The 14,180-nt window shown below is 41.1% G+C and overlaps 1 protein-coding gene across 2 annotated transcripts in view; it reads right to left on the bottom strand.

Moving 5' to 3' along the window:
* The window catches only part of SPOPL (speckle type BTB/POZ protein like), a 74,665-nt gene that overhangs the window by 34,241 nt on the left and 26,244 nt on the right, over window positions 1–14,180 (bottom strand). For both annotated transcript variants that reach the window (XM_075933309.1, XM_006117040.4), the window contains 3 exons: window positions 1,182–1,318; window positions 883–1,004; window positions 452–603 (listed from right to left, as the gene is read on the bottom strand). In XM_075933309.1, the coding sequence (XP_075789424.1) occupies window positions 452–603; window positions 883–1,004; window positions 1,182–1,259 (352 nt within the window). In that variant the 5' untranslated portion in view covers window positions 1,260–1,318. The remainder of the gene's footprint in view (window positions 1–451; window positions 604–882; window positions 1,005–1,181; window positions 1,319–14,180) is intronic.

Genomic DNA, 14,180 nt, shown 5'->3' with positions numbered 1-14,180 from the left:
CTTGTTTAAAAAGATGCCAATATAAAGAGTATTTCAGTTTAATGTAATTAATATGGAAATCAATCAGCAAACGTCAGCATATGTCACTGCAATTATCCACAAATATAGAAATCCTTTATTAAAAGGAAACAAAATTAAGGTAACATAAAACAGAATCCACTACAAGAGCCACATAACAGAATAACGGCTGAATTTGAAATGACCGTGGTTAGCAATGTATAATAATTTACAAAGTTTAAGAAGATTAGCTCATTGTTCCTACAGATGGAAAAGAAGAAATAAAATTGTTTTTAAATCAAATGAAGATCCTATGAGGACCTTAAACATTAGATACTTTAAAGTTTGCCTCGGTGTTAAATTCTGTTTTACTAGTGAAAGTGAGTTAATTTCAGAGTTATTTCATGGGGATTTCCTTACAAGCCTGCATTACACAATTTGCAATTCCACTTACCCATTGCTTTTGTTTCTTCTCGTTTAGCATTCAGAAGGGAAAATTTGAATTTTGCTCTGACTTCACTTTTTGGACAACTGACTAAAAGCAAATATAATGACAGGTAGTCTTTGCTTTCATCATCTAAACCCTTTGGGTTTACTCTCAGGCACCTGAAACAAATGTAAAGGACTAAATTTTAAAGTGGACAGAATCAATTTAGAAGCATTTTGATAATATATCATGATGATGTACACCAACAAGTTAATGTTTCCCTTGTACTGCCCTCCCACTTCATGACTGCTGTAACAATGACTTTATCTCACAAACACTAGATACTTAATAATACAAATCTCTCAGAAACTTCTCTTAATTCACTAATACATTACTTAACTTTCCAAACCCTTACGTGAGAAAGGCCACAAGCAACTGACAAATATAAGAGATCTTACCACTTCATTTTGTCATTTGGCCCTGATGAAAATGTAGAACTCTTTAAAACTTCACCCATTTCTTCTCGGCAAAAACTGAAGTTATTAATGGTCCACATGTAGGAAAATTTTACTACTTTAACCTGAACAAAAGATGTAGAAAATTACTTCAGTTTTTAAATTCACTTGTCAAATGAGTAACTGCTACCAATGAGAACTATCTGAACTGTCAGCACTGTTCACATGTTTATAAGAAAACTATTTGCCTAGATTGAGCTTGCGAAAAGAAAAGCCCAATCACTGAAGTTTGTATGAGTTACCTGTGTGTAACACCAGCTTTCAGCTACAGGTCCACTGGACATCTCTCCAGGTGGTGGAGGGGTGGGAACTCTCGACATTGCCACCTTTATTGCAGATTTACAAAATCAAGGCAGCAGTCTACACTTCAGCAATTTTCCTATATAAATAAAGAGTACTTTATTTAATTAACTGGTTAACCATTTGCATCCTGATTTTAGGTAGTATTAAAGACAGAGCATAAATTTAATTAAAAAAAACGAAGGGAGCTGTATTACTAGCAATAAGCTATGAGTACCTCCATAAGCAACTGCCACGTCCACTCCCATACCCCAACTGGGGGAGCAGCAGTGCACGAGCTGCTCGCTCTGTTGCTCTCTGCAAGCTAGGTCTGGCGGGGAAGGTCGGGGCTTTCTTCACCTCCCTGCCCCCCACACCATGCCCTCTGAGCTGGAAGCCAGAGCTGGTGCTCCAGCTATGGCTTCGCGGGCTCCCAACTGCGTGGGGGATGGAGGCCCAAGCGATCTCCCGCACCCCACCCCACTGGGGAAACAGCAGAACAGTGACACACTGTCTGGGGGCACTCCCTGTTGCAAGGGGGGCATAAAGCCAGGTAAGCATGCCTTCTCCCCCCGCCCCCATGCCTAGACCCCCGCACTCCAAACCTCTTAACTCACTTTCCTCCCCCCGCCAAGACCCCATGCACGCAGCTTACTCCTACATTCTCCTTTTCTCCTCCTGGCCAGATACCCTACTCCCAGCCCGCTGCAGTCTCCCTCCTGCATTCTCCCGCTGCATTCTCCCTCATACCATACTCCCAGTGCATTCTCCCTCCTGACCATACACCTTACCCCCAGCCTGTCCTGCACTCTCACTTGCTCCTGTACTCTCTCCCCTGGCCAGACATCAACCCCCACTCTGCTCCTGCATCCACCATTGCTCCTGCACCTTTCCTCCTGGCCATACACTGCACACTCCCTTGCTCCTGCTCCCTCCACCTGGCCAGACAACTTACTCCCAGCCTGCTTCTGTACTCCACCTCACCTCCAGATCCTGTACCTCATCCTTATCCCATTTACTGGCAGTTTTCTCCCATATACTGATCCCTCATTTTTGTCTCCATGCCAGAGCCTAAGAGGGTCCATAAAATCCACTAACTCTGGAACCCCAGAAATGTAAATCTGGCTTATGAAAAGCCCTGAACCTCAGTCCTTGTCCCTTTCCCTCGCCCCGTGGGACTGGAGCGCCAGAGGAGTAAGGTGTCTCAGCTGGGGGCCATATCAGTAACGGTTGGAAGTTTCTGGAGTTTTTTTGCTTCTCACTTGTGTGATCTCCAAATAATTTTAATATGAGTCAATGGCCCCTAACCCAAAAAAGGTTCCCCACGCCTGCCATAAATAAAGAAAACATTGATACCTTCTGTGGTGGACAAAAATTAATACTTTACTTTATTTAAAATGAAGTTTAATAAACTAACATGAGACAGATAAAACACTCAATCTGTTTAATAATTTAAATTAACCCATTCTCCCTAGCTGCAGCACTAGCAAAATGGCGTGGGTGTAATTATGCAATTAATGGTAAGTTTCCATTAGCAACTGGTGGTCCACAGAAAGGTTTACATTGACCTTGCTCTGATTTTGGTTTATTATCTTTGCCAGAAATGCCATGAACAGAGGCCCCACCTACTCCTCACCCCTATTATTCTTTGCAACAGAGACAATGCAGCATCCCTAAACAATCCTCTATAGGAAACTGGAGCCCCATTACAATGTGTGTGGGGAAAGAATATCTTCCGTAGACACTCCTAAATTTAAGATTCCAAGAAAAGTGCTACTACCATGCCGTCAAGAGAGGAAAGTCAGGAAGTGCTTCACAACCATATTTTTTTTTATCCAAAGTAACTAGCTTCCTCCTTGAATCAGTTCTGGTTCAACAGTTTAACCTCAAAAGCAGAAGAAAGTAAATGGTCTGTGCTTTCCTGCAGCATCATAATCTTCACCTCCTTATCACTCAGTCAGACTTTCAGTTAGCCTTTTCCAAATCGATGTGCTAATGAGATTTTTTTTAAAGTTGTACATGCAGCATACAATCTCAGTTTTACTGCAGTACATTTTTACTTGCGCTTTCTTTTTCCTGCTGGTTACAGTTCAGCTGTCAGAGGATCAGCTACATCTGTCACTCACTTTAAAAGTCTCAAAACAAGTCTAGTTAGCATTTATAAGAGTCTAAAAGCTAAAGTATAAGATGTTAACTACCTTAAAAGGAGCTATAGCACACATGAAATCTTTATGGAAAAGAGTTTTACTATACATAGCTCTGTGTGTGATTACATGCTAAAGCCTTCTAAAGTGGTATTGTAATCATATAACATTTTAAAATATATGCATTTAAATAATGGGCCACCAATAGTTTATTCTTTAGCTATTCAGATCATGCTCTACTCCTAAGTAGAGAATAAAATTTATTGAATACCTTTGATATGAAGTTTATTCACATTTTTCTCCCCAAAAGTTAAGCAGTGAAGAATGACTTAGGAAACCTGTTAAGATTTGTAACACTGGTCCTCATCTACAATAACCCTGCCATAAATCTAATTTACATAACCTCAACTAAACCAATAGTCAACATACTACAGTAGTGCCTTGCTAACCAGGTGGATACAGTGGAACAATTATTTTAGGCAATTATATAGCTTTACTTTTTACTAGATGGTAACTCATTTTTTTACTTGTGATTTGTGTCAAGCTGTGTTTGGACAGAAATTCAAATACAGTTAAAATGCATCCTTTTTATTAAATAAAACTTTCTTCAATGTGCTATATATGGAAGAAAATGTATCAAGTCATGTTTTCCATTTAGAACTAAATAATTTATTAAACAAAAGAAGTTTATAATTAGTTAATTTAACTGATTGTTACTTATGGCTGGTTAAAATGGCTTTAACGTCATTTTGTCAAGGCAACCATTTTCCTTCCCAAGTCCTACAGATACTTTAAAAAAAAAATCTCATTCATGAGAAGCCTTATTTACTACATTGCTCTGTTGAATTAGTCTTGTAAACTGACTGACTGTTCTTAAAAAAAAATTAACTACATGTTATTGGAAAGAAATTCTGAATCTGAGGACAAAACAGGACAGTCAAAAAACTAATTAAAAGGACCACTTTTGTTTCAAATGTCAAACTGCATTTCCTGCATACCAAACTATACTAGACAATTTCCTGCTGGAGGACACAGCATTTACTCAATATGTATTTACCAAGTAAAGGCTATGCAGTTTGCCAATCTGATCATTTGTTACTTTGAAGAGGATGCTGAAAGTCAGAGGTAACTCTAAAAAGCCCATACAAAATACTATTTACCTAATATTTACTAATTCTTACTACACTCGCTATTCTGGCACTACCATCTAAGCACCTAATATATGCTAATTTAATTACTTTCCTTCAATTACTAAGCATTCTAATTTATATTGAGTATGTCACATTTTCATGTAATTATAAATATTCCTTGGACTATGTATGTATTTAAATTAGATTATGTTTATATCTTAAAAATATTAGTAATAAAGTCTTGCTTTCTTGACTACTTTTTGGAGAACTTGTTGGTTAATTTGTATGAGGAGCAAGAATGTCAACTTCAAGGCAGATTCTTTCATAGCACTTTAAAAACACACGCTGACAAGGACAATTTTCTAGTCTCTGCTTTAACATCACTCAAGTCCTGCTCTCTGTCTTAGCTACTTTTGCCTCCTTTCCATCTTTGTAGTTTATTTTCTAGCAGATTTAGAGCTACATACGCCATACCACATTGAACACCCAGATGTGTTCAATGACCCAGATCTTGATCAGAGCACCCACTGAAGCAGCAAGAAATTGACAAGATGGTTCACTTTCACTCCTACCTTAAAATCAAAGCAGCAGAACATGAGTTTTGTTAAATATCTATGCACTTTAAATGTGAAACTGCTTTAGTCAAAACTCGGTTTATCCAGCAAAAACATACAACATCCCGAGCTTTAATTGGTTGGTCTTCAAGGCAGTATGATTCTTGATCTAAGTCTCCTATCTTAGCTGCCTGGGGTTTCCAATAGGATTGTGTCAAGAATGAGTACCCAGGTAGTAAAAACAGGGTAAAGCAAGCAAACGCATATTAAGTTTTTATACTTTAGAATAAGTACATGTAAGCTAAACAAAGGGGTTACCAGAAACTGAGAGGGAGCATATTGCTTCTAAAGATCCTTTCCACTGGAACCAGAAATGCATACAGGAGTTTTAACACCACTTCATAATTATATTTACCCTCCATTTCAAACCAACACTTCACAGTCATTATTTTAGTGACACTGGATCTGTATCTTACCCATGAATACAAGAAGCATTAAGCATGTAAGTTCACTGTAATAATTCTAATATTCCATTTCTAAACCAGTATATTCCTATTTTTAATATGAAGGTAGATTAAAAACAGGAGAACTGTTGATAGAGATGCAGTCTTTATAATTGGTTGATCATAAGTTTCCCATTTTATAAAATGTCATCTTCTCCGTGTCTCTCTTGTAGGGATAACATATCAATGTATTAAAAATGTGATTCCCACAAATGGAAGTGACTCCCCATAATTTGTTCCCCACAACTTAAAGTGTTTAGATTTATTATTAATTCTTCTTATTATTATTATTTGTTAAGATTGTTAAATGTTTAGATTTATTATTATTATTGCCCCTTTAGAATATAATGTATTAGGTCATGTAACTTAGAACTGTTAAGAATATAATCCTATGTAGCCAGAAACAGCCCCCCCTCTGTGCTCCAGGGCATGCTCAAGCTTGTGCAAGGGGCTGCTTGAAATTGACATTGCAGAGCTACATTGTAACAATGCATTGTCAAGCCACTAACTCCGCTATGGGAGCCAAGCCCTGTAATTGACTAAGGGCATTGTTACTTAAATGATGCCTGTTCTCTTTAAAACATTGTAACTTTATTCAGCACTCAGAGAATGTTTTAAGCAATACCACCCAGAAACTTTTTGTAACTACAACTCTGAGATATGTAAAATTATTATTATACAAAAATATTGTATGGGAAACATTAATTAAGGAATGTATGTACGAGAGAGAGTGCATGGATGATGAGTGAATGGTTCTGAGAGGTGCCAGCCTGAGAATACAGCAACAAAGGACTGAAGAAAGCGTCAGGTGCCAGTGCAACCAAAAGGTGTCAAGTGGAGAAAACCCAGTACTGGAGGTCCACCCGATGAGATCACTGACGAGCACCTGGCAGCAACCCTGGAGACATCAGCATGATGCAGCAATTTCCATAGACTGGCATGGGAAGAAATTCCTATAAGAACTGGACTAAAAAACTATGGAATCGGGAGTCCAAGGTTCTGCTGCCAGCCTACCAGGAGCTTCAGATGCGCATCTGATCAGGACTTTGCTCCCCACTACCATCACTTGTGTACAGAGTACCTGGCCAGTATTCTGTCACAAGCAACTTCCAGGCTGGTAACTATACACAGAACTTGAATGAATGGATGTATGAATGAATGGTTATATATAAGTGTATAAGGGTTAAGTAGTGATAGGAATAAGTAGTTAAACAACGTTGTTTGCTTCTATCTTTTCTTTATTTTTTTATTATTATCTTTACAATAAATGTGGCTTTTTGCCTTATCCCCCTCATAAGATCCTGCTTGCTTTTATTTGGTATAACACTCTCTGATGCTAATAGAGAAACAAACACGAACTCCTGGGAGGGGGAGAAGTTTAAACACGCAATAACTCAGTTTTATGCTCCTATAACATGCATCATCAAACAGACTTTGAGAATGATCTCATCTATCCACTTAAGTCAATGACAAAGAAAAATGGGGAGGAGTCAGATAAATTCTGTAATATTATTTATTTTAGATCTGAGATATATTGAGTGATTGCTAGAGGACAGGGAAACTTTAGCACTTTCCTCCAACCATGTATGCATCTCAGGTAAAGACTGGAAACCCAATATCCTAGTTATCTTAACCTATGTTTTCAGTTCTTATTTTCCAATTATCATTTGTGTTCTACTCTCAAAGTTTGCTTTTTTTAATGTTATTTTGAGGTGTTCAAAACTAGACTCTGTACTTCTCTGAATTCATTGCTGTGAAAAGTATAATAGTATTCTTTCTTGGCTCATATATATTAGAAAAACTCAGTTATCCTTGCATCAATTATTTTACAACACAACGGATAAAAATTTAATTAAATATAGACTTATTTAAATTCAATAGAGAAAAATGCACCTACAGGCAGTCCCCGAGTTATGCGGATCCGATTTATGTCGGATCTGCAGTTACGAACGGGGCTTTTCTCGCCCCGGAGGACGCGAGCGGCAGGACGCCCAGATGCGCCGCGGTCCTGTCGACCGCGGCCTCCGGAGCGACAAAAGCTGCTCCGAGTCTCCCTGGTCTGCTGGGGGGGGGGGGGGGGGGACTCCCCCAGCAGACCAGGGAGACGCGGAGCAAAGCCGCGGAGGACGCGGGCAGCATCTGGGCTGTCCCGCTGCCCGCATGCTCCGCGGCTTTGCTCCGCATCTCCCTGGTCTACTGGGGGGAGCCCCCCCCCCCAGCAGACCAGGGAGACGTGGAGCAAAGCCGCGGAGGACGCGGGCGGGACCGCGGCGCGTCTCGGCGGTCCCGCCACCCGCATCTCCCTGGTCTGCTGGGGGAGGGGGCCACAGCTAGTGTGCCCCCCCCCCCCCCCCGCCAGCAGACCAGGCTTTTCTCGCCGAGACGCCTGGGGTAGAGCAGCTGGGGTGCTGCCGGGTTGGTCCCGCAGCGCCGCTCCTCGGTGCTACTGGACCAACCCGGCAGCACCCCAGCTGCTCTGCCCCAGGCGTCCCCAAGTCAACCGCTGCTGAAACTGACCAGCGGCTGACTACAGGAAGCCCGAGGCAGAGTTGCTCTGCCCCGGGCTTCCTGGAATCAGCCACTGATCAGTTTCAGCAGCGGCTACTTGGGGACACCTGGGGTAGAGCAGCTGGGGTGCTGCCAGGTGCGGCGCTGCGGGGACCTACCCAGCAGCGCCCCAGCTGCTCTGTCCCAGGCGTCCAAATTCAGCCGCTGTTGAAACTCATCAGTGGCTGATTCCAGGAAGCCCAGGGCAGAGCAACTCTGCCTCGGGCTTCCTGTAGTCAGCCGCTGGTCAGTTTCAGCAGCGGCTGAATCTGGGCGCCCGTTCCGACTTACATACAAATTCAACTTAAGAACAAACCTACAGTCCCTATCTTGTACGTAACCCGGGGACTGCCTGTATTTAAAATTAAACGTGAAACTGACAACCTATGTTAAGGTCTAAACTTATTACAATAATTTAAATGAAATAAAATATATCAAGCTGTACATATTTACTGCCAATTTTTAAAGAGTCACTGAACAGGTGGCAGTCACTAGCTATGTACTAGGAATCAAAGTTTGCTGAAGTGCTAAACCCATGCTGAAGTGCTAAGTCAATAGATGCAAAAAGAATACCTTAAGTTCACTTTGTTCAGCCAATGCAGCTCAATGACTAGTTTATTCACAATTAAGAAATCAAATGGAGTTGAAAAAGCAAATAAATTGGTTTTCCTCTTCCACACTACAAATAAAACTAGGTGTGAACATGAGAGGATGAGGTCTACCAGTTCCAAAATCCTGAAGTAATGAGGACAAGAAACAATTAGTTCAATTTTCCAGTTAGATTCTTCTTTTGCTTAATAAATTACTTAAGCTTAAATAAAAACCACGTTAATTTCTGATAATTTATGTAGCCAACATACTGATGAACATTATTTCATAAAGCTAAAATACTGTTTTGTGCATTTTTAATTCAAGTTCCCATCCAAATATATCTTGACAAACCACAAGTAAAAAAAAAAGTGATCAGGAAAATATAATTAATTCTTTTCCTAACATAATAGAAAAGAAATGATAATCTCAATAAATGTAATTAAAAAGTTATATAACTGCATAAATATGTGTACAGATATAATAATGTATCTTTCCGGTTAACCAAAAGGTGTTTCAAATTTAGTGTAAAAAAGGCTATATGTAGTTGCAAAATAATATATTTTAATGGTTACCAAGCACATCTGAATCTAACTTCCTTAAACAAAACAACTAGAGTACAAATGTAAAATATAGTTAAAATCGGTTACTTAAATCAAGTTTTCCTACTTGCCAACTTAAATCATAATTTAAAATCTGCAACTTAAATTGTTTTGATTTAAATCAATTCACCCTGCATAATATTACAGGAAACTGCAGAAAATAGTGATTAGGTCTTCTAGCCCATTGTCCCTAGGAAGAGACATCTAGTCCAATTCCCTGAGAATTAAATGCAAGATTGCTTCCTACAGTATATTTCTTCTGCATTACCCAATCTACTTTTATTTGACACAAATGATGGTTTTCCACTTGTACTCCTCTTGGGAGACTATCCCATTCTAATAGTTTATTGCCATTAGGATTTTTCTTGGTACACAAACAAATGTTCCTTTCCCTGCTTAGATTACCAACCCTACTCCTCTCCTTATACAAGCTGTTTGCATGTGACACTACCTTACAATGAACAAAATCTCTTTTCAAACAATTTCTAAATTAAATTTAAAATGTGTAAGACTTGACATTTTTCATATTAAAACAAAAGAGGTCTGAATAAGTTGAAAGGGTTTTTTTTATTTGTTTTTGTTTTTTATTTGTTTTTGCAACTGTCATATGGATGCATAAACTATTTCTTTAGCAATCTTGCAAAAAGCATCTCTCTCTTAACTTGTAGGATTGGGAAGGGCACTGGATTGTCCTCTCTGTAGACAGTAGAATCATAGGACACTAGAACTGGAAGGGACCTCAAGGGGTCATTGAGTCCAGCCCCTTGCCCTCACAGGAGAAGCAAGCACTCTTTAAATTATCCCTGATAGATATCTACCTAACCTGCTCTTAAATATCTCCAGAGATGGAGACTCCTCAACAGGCATGTCAAACTATCATCTGGAAGGGTGCACCCAGCCCCATCAAAGTTTTTTGCAACCTGCCAGTACATTTTCAGAAAGACTGAAGTGCAGCCCACTAGCCACTTGGAGCACAAGACTGAGTGCAGGTCATGCCGGCCAGGAGCAACTACTCAACGCCGGTTGGCTGAGCAGCTCTCTGCATGGTCCTCAGTATGTGCTTACAGCTAGCCAGCCACTCTGCGCACTGTCACCAGCACGTGGTCACAGCTGGCCAGCCACTCTGCGCATGGCCCCCAGGACATGGTCACAGACAGCTGGCCGCTTTACTCCCTCCACCCCAGCACCTAAGGAAGTGTGGCGGTGGCAGCAACGTGATGGCAGCGGCTCTGGAACCCAGGCATTAGTTGTGGGGGAGGAGGCAGTCATTAGGTTAGAGGGGGAGCTGGAGGGTGCCTGCCTCTGGGGTAACGGGCAGGCATTAGATCGTAAGGGCTGGAAGTCCTTGTGTAGGGATAACATATTAATGTATTGAAAATGATTGCTCCAAATGGAAGTGACTCCCCATAATTTGTTCCCCACAACTTAAAGTGTTTAGATTTATTATTAATTCTTCTTATTATTATTATTTGTTAAGATTGTTAAATGTTTAGATTTATTATTATTATTGCCCCTTTAGAATATAATGTATTAGGTCATGTAACTTAGAACTGTTAAGAATATAATCAAGGGGCTGCTTGAAATTGACATTACAGAGATACATTGTAACAATGCATTGTCAAGCCACTAACTCTGCTATGGGAGCCAAGCCCTGTAATTGACTAAGGGCATTATTACTTAATTGACGCCTGTTCTCTTTAAAACATTGTAACTTTATTCAGCACTCAGAGAATGTTTTAAGCAATACCACCCAGAAACTTTTTGTAACTACAACTCTGAGATATGTGAAGTTATTATTATACAAAAATATTGTATGGGAAACATTAATTAAGGGATGTATGTGAGAGAGAGATTGCATGGATGATAAGTGAATGGTTCTGAGAGGTGCCAGCCTGAGAATACAGCAACAAAGAGCTGAAGAAGGCGTCAGGTGCCAGTGCAACCAAAAGGTGTCAAGTGGAGAAAACCAAGTACTGGAGGTCCACCCGATGAGATCACTGACGAGCACCTGGCAGCCACCCTGGAGACATCAGCATGATGCAGCAATTTCCATAGACTGGCATGGGAAGAAATTCCTATAAGAACTGGACTAAAAAACTATGGAATCGGAGTCCAAGGTTCTGCTGCCAGCCTACCAGGAGCTTCAGATGTGCATCTTATCAGGACTTCGCTCCCCACTACCATCACTTATGTACAGAGTACCTGGCCAGTATTCTGTCACAAGCAACTTCCAGGCTGATAACTGTAACAAATACACAGAACCTGAATGAATGAATGGATGAATGAATGTTTGTGTGTATAAGGGTTAAGTAGTTAAACAATGTTGTTTGCTTCTATCTTTTCTTTATTTTTTTATTATTATCTTTACAATAAATGTGGCTTTTTGCCTTATCCCCCTCATAAGATCCTGCTTGCTTTTATTTGGTACAACATTTGGCTCTGGGGAAGGGGAGAGGTATTAGGTTAGGAGGGGGCTGGAAGTCCTTGGCTCTGGGGAGGGGCTGGAAGTGTCTGCCTCTGGCGGGAGGGGAGGCATTGGACCACAGCTCTTTAGCTCTTCCCCTTGTACAAACATGCAATTAAGTGTTATCTGCATGATCTCACATACTGTTTCTCAATTAGTATGACAACATTCAGGTTTTTTTCCGCCAAATGGAATGGAATCAAGAGTACAGTAATATATAAAAACGCAAGGGTCTGATTTGTGGTTTCCAATTTAATTCTCAAATGTTAAGTACCTAACTATACTACTGTGTTAATATTTGTCATATGATTTCCTTCAAATGTAGGCATTGCCAAATCAGCCAATGGGACCCTCTAGTCTAGTCCAGTATTCTAGCTACACAAATGGCCAATACAAGATGTCACATGATGGGGCTGTGAATGTGTTTGCATATGTCCACAAAAAACTATAGTGGACAGTTATCCCCAGATAGGGAATGTTTCTTCTTCACTCTCATCAGTTTGTAGCTGGCTTATGACCTGAAACATAAGTGGGGTTTAATCTGTTTTTTATCCTATCTATGGTATTTTAGATGTTTTCATCATATATATAGTAGCCCAGTGTCTGTACGTATGTAACGTTGACGTACACGGTCACGGCCCCCGGCTGTGTACGTCATTGCCCCGCTCCCCTTCCCCCGTGGTGCTCTGCGCCGCTCAGCCGAGCCCTGGCGGGGGAGCAATTGGTGGCAAGCAGCCATTTGGGGTCCGCGGTCCCCATCCACTGCGGGAGGGGAAGGGGGGGGGGCGGTGACGTATACGGCCACGCCCCTTGGCCATGTATGTCAGCGCCTCCCCTTTCCCTGCCGGGGCCTGGCTGAGGGGCACAGCACTCAGCCCAGCTGCCATTGCGGGAGGGAAAGGGGGCGAAGTGGCGACGTACACAGCCAGGGGTGAGGCCATGTACATCACCGCCGCCCCTTCCCCTTCCGCTGTGGTGCTCAACTGAGTGCTGCGCCCCTCCGCTGGGCGAGCAAGCAGCGCAAGAGGTCGTTTGGGTTCCCCCACAGCGGGAAGGGAAGGCGGGGAGGTGACGTACACGGCCCCGCCCCCTGGCTGTGTATGTCACTGCCCCACCCCCCTTCCTCATGGCAGCCTGGCGGGGAAGGGTGGCAGGGAAAGATGGAGGGGAGAGAGCGAGAGAGAGCACGCTCAGGAGAGAAGACCTGAAAATCCCGTCATAGGCTAATTGGCTAATTATAAATAAGCCTTCATCCTGCTATTTCATGGCAGAGAGTTCCACAGATGAACTGGGTAAAAAAAAAAGTTTCCTTTTATCAATTTTAAATTTGTTGTCATTTAAGTAAACGTAAAAAGATATTCAGTCAAGACAGGTAAGGGCGCACCATCGATCTTTGTAATGGCATTACAATATTTTCAGTGTTATAGATTTCACCCAATCACATTAATAATTATATGTTTATGCCAAATCTCAGACTTACAAAGTATCTCAAATTTTCACAGAAGCCTGTTCTATGTGATTAACCACTGTCTATATTTGTTTTTATTTCAACCAAACAACTTATGTATCATGTAAAAAAATTAAAAAGTACCTTAAATTTATACTATGAGCAAATAATTTTACGCATCAAATTACTACATTATATTCAAACAAGACCTGAAAAAATATTATAAAATATACCTAAAACAAACTATAACAATAAATAAGACTTTCTGATAGAAGTACATTTTCTTTGGTGGCCCTGAAAGCTATCAGTTTTCATTTGTGTGGACCTCAGTAGGCTTTGAGTTTGATATGCCTGCTCCACAACCTCCGTAGGCAACGTATTCCAGTGTTTAACCACCCTGACAGTTCAGAAGTTTTTCCTATCCAATCTAAACCTCCCTTAACGCAGTTTAAGCCCATTGCTTCTTGTCCTTTCCTCAGAGGCCAAGGAGAACAATTTGTCTCCCTTCTCCTTGTAACACCCTCTTAGATACCTGAAAACTGCTATCATGTCCCCTCTCAGTCCTCTCTTTTCTAAACTAAACAAGCCCAGTTCTTTCAGTCTTCTCTCATACCTCATGTTCTCTAGACCTTTAATCATTCTTGTTGCTCTTCTCTGGACCGTCTCCAATTTCTCCACATCTGTCTTGAAATGTGGTGCCCAGAACTGCATACAAAACTCCAATTGAGGCCTAATCAGCTCAGAGTAGAGCAGAAGAATAACTGTGTGTGTCTTGCTTGCAACACTGTTAATGCACCCCAGAATCATGTTTGCTTTCTTTGCAACCGCATCACGCCACTGACTCATATTCAACTTGTGGTCCACTATAACCCCTAGATCTCTTTCTGCCGTGCTCCTTCCCAGGCCATCGCTTCCCATTCTGTATGTATGATACTGATTGTTCCTTCCTAAGTGGAGCACTTTGCATTTGTCTTTATTAAACT

This window comes from Pelodiscus sinensis, chromosome 7, assembly GCF_049634645.1.
Source record: "Pelodiscus sinensis isolate JC-2024 chromosome 7, ASM4963464v1, whole genome shotgun sequence".
NCBI classification, from domain to species: Eukaryota; Metazoa; Chordata; order Testudines; family Trionychidae; genus Pelodiscus; species Pelodiscus sinensis.
The sequence above is the reverse complement of the archived record's forward strand: the minus strand, read 5'-3'. Positions and strand labels throughout refer to the sequence as shown.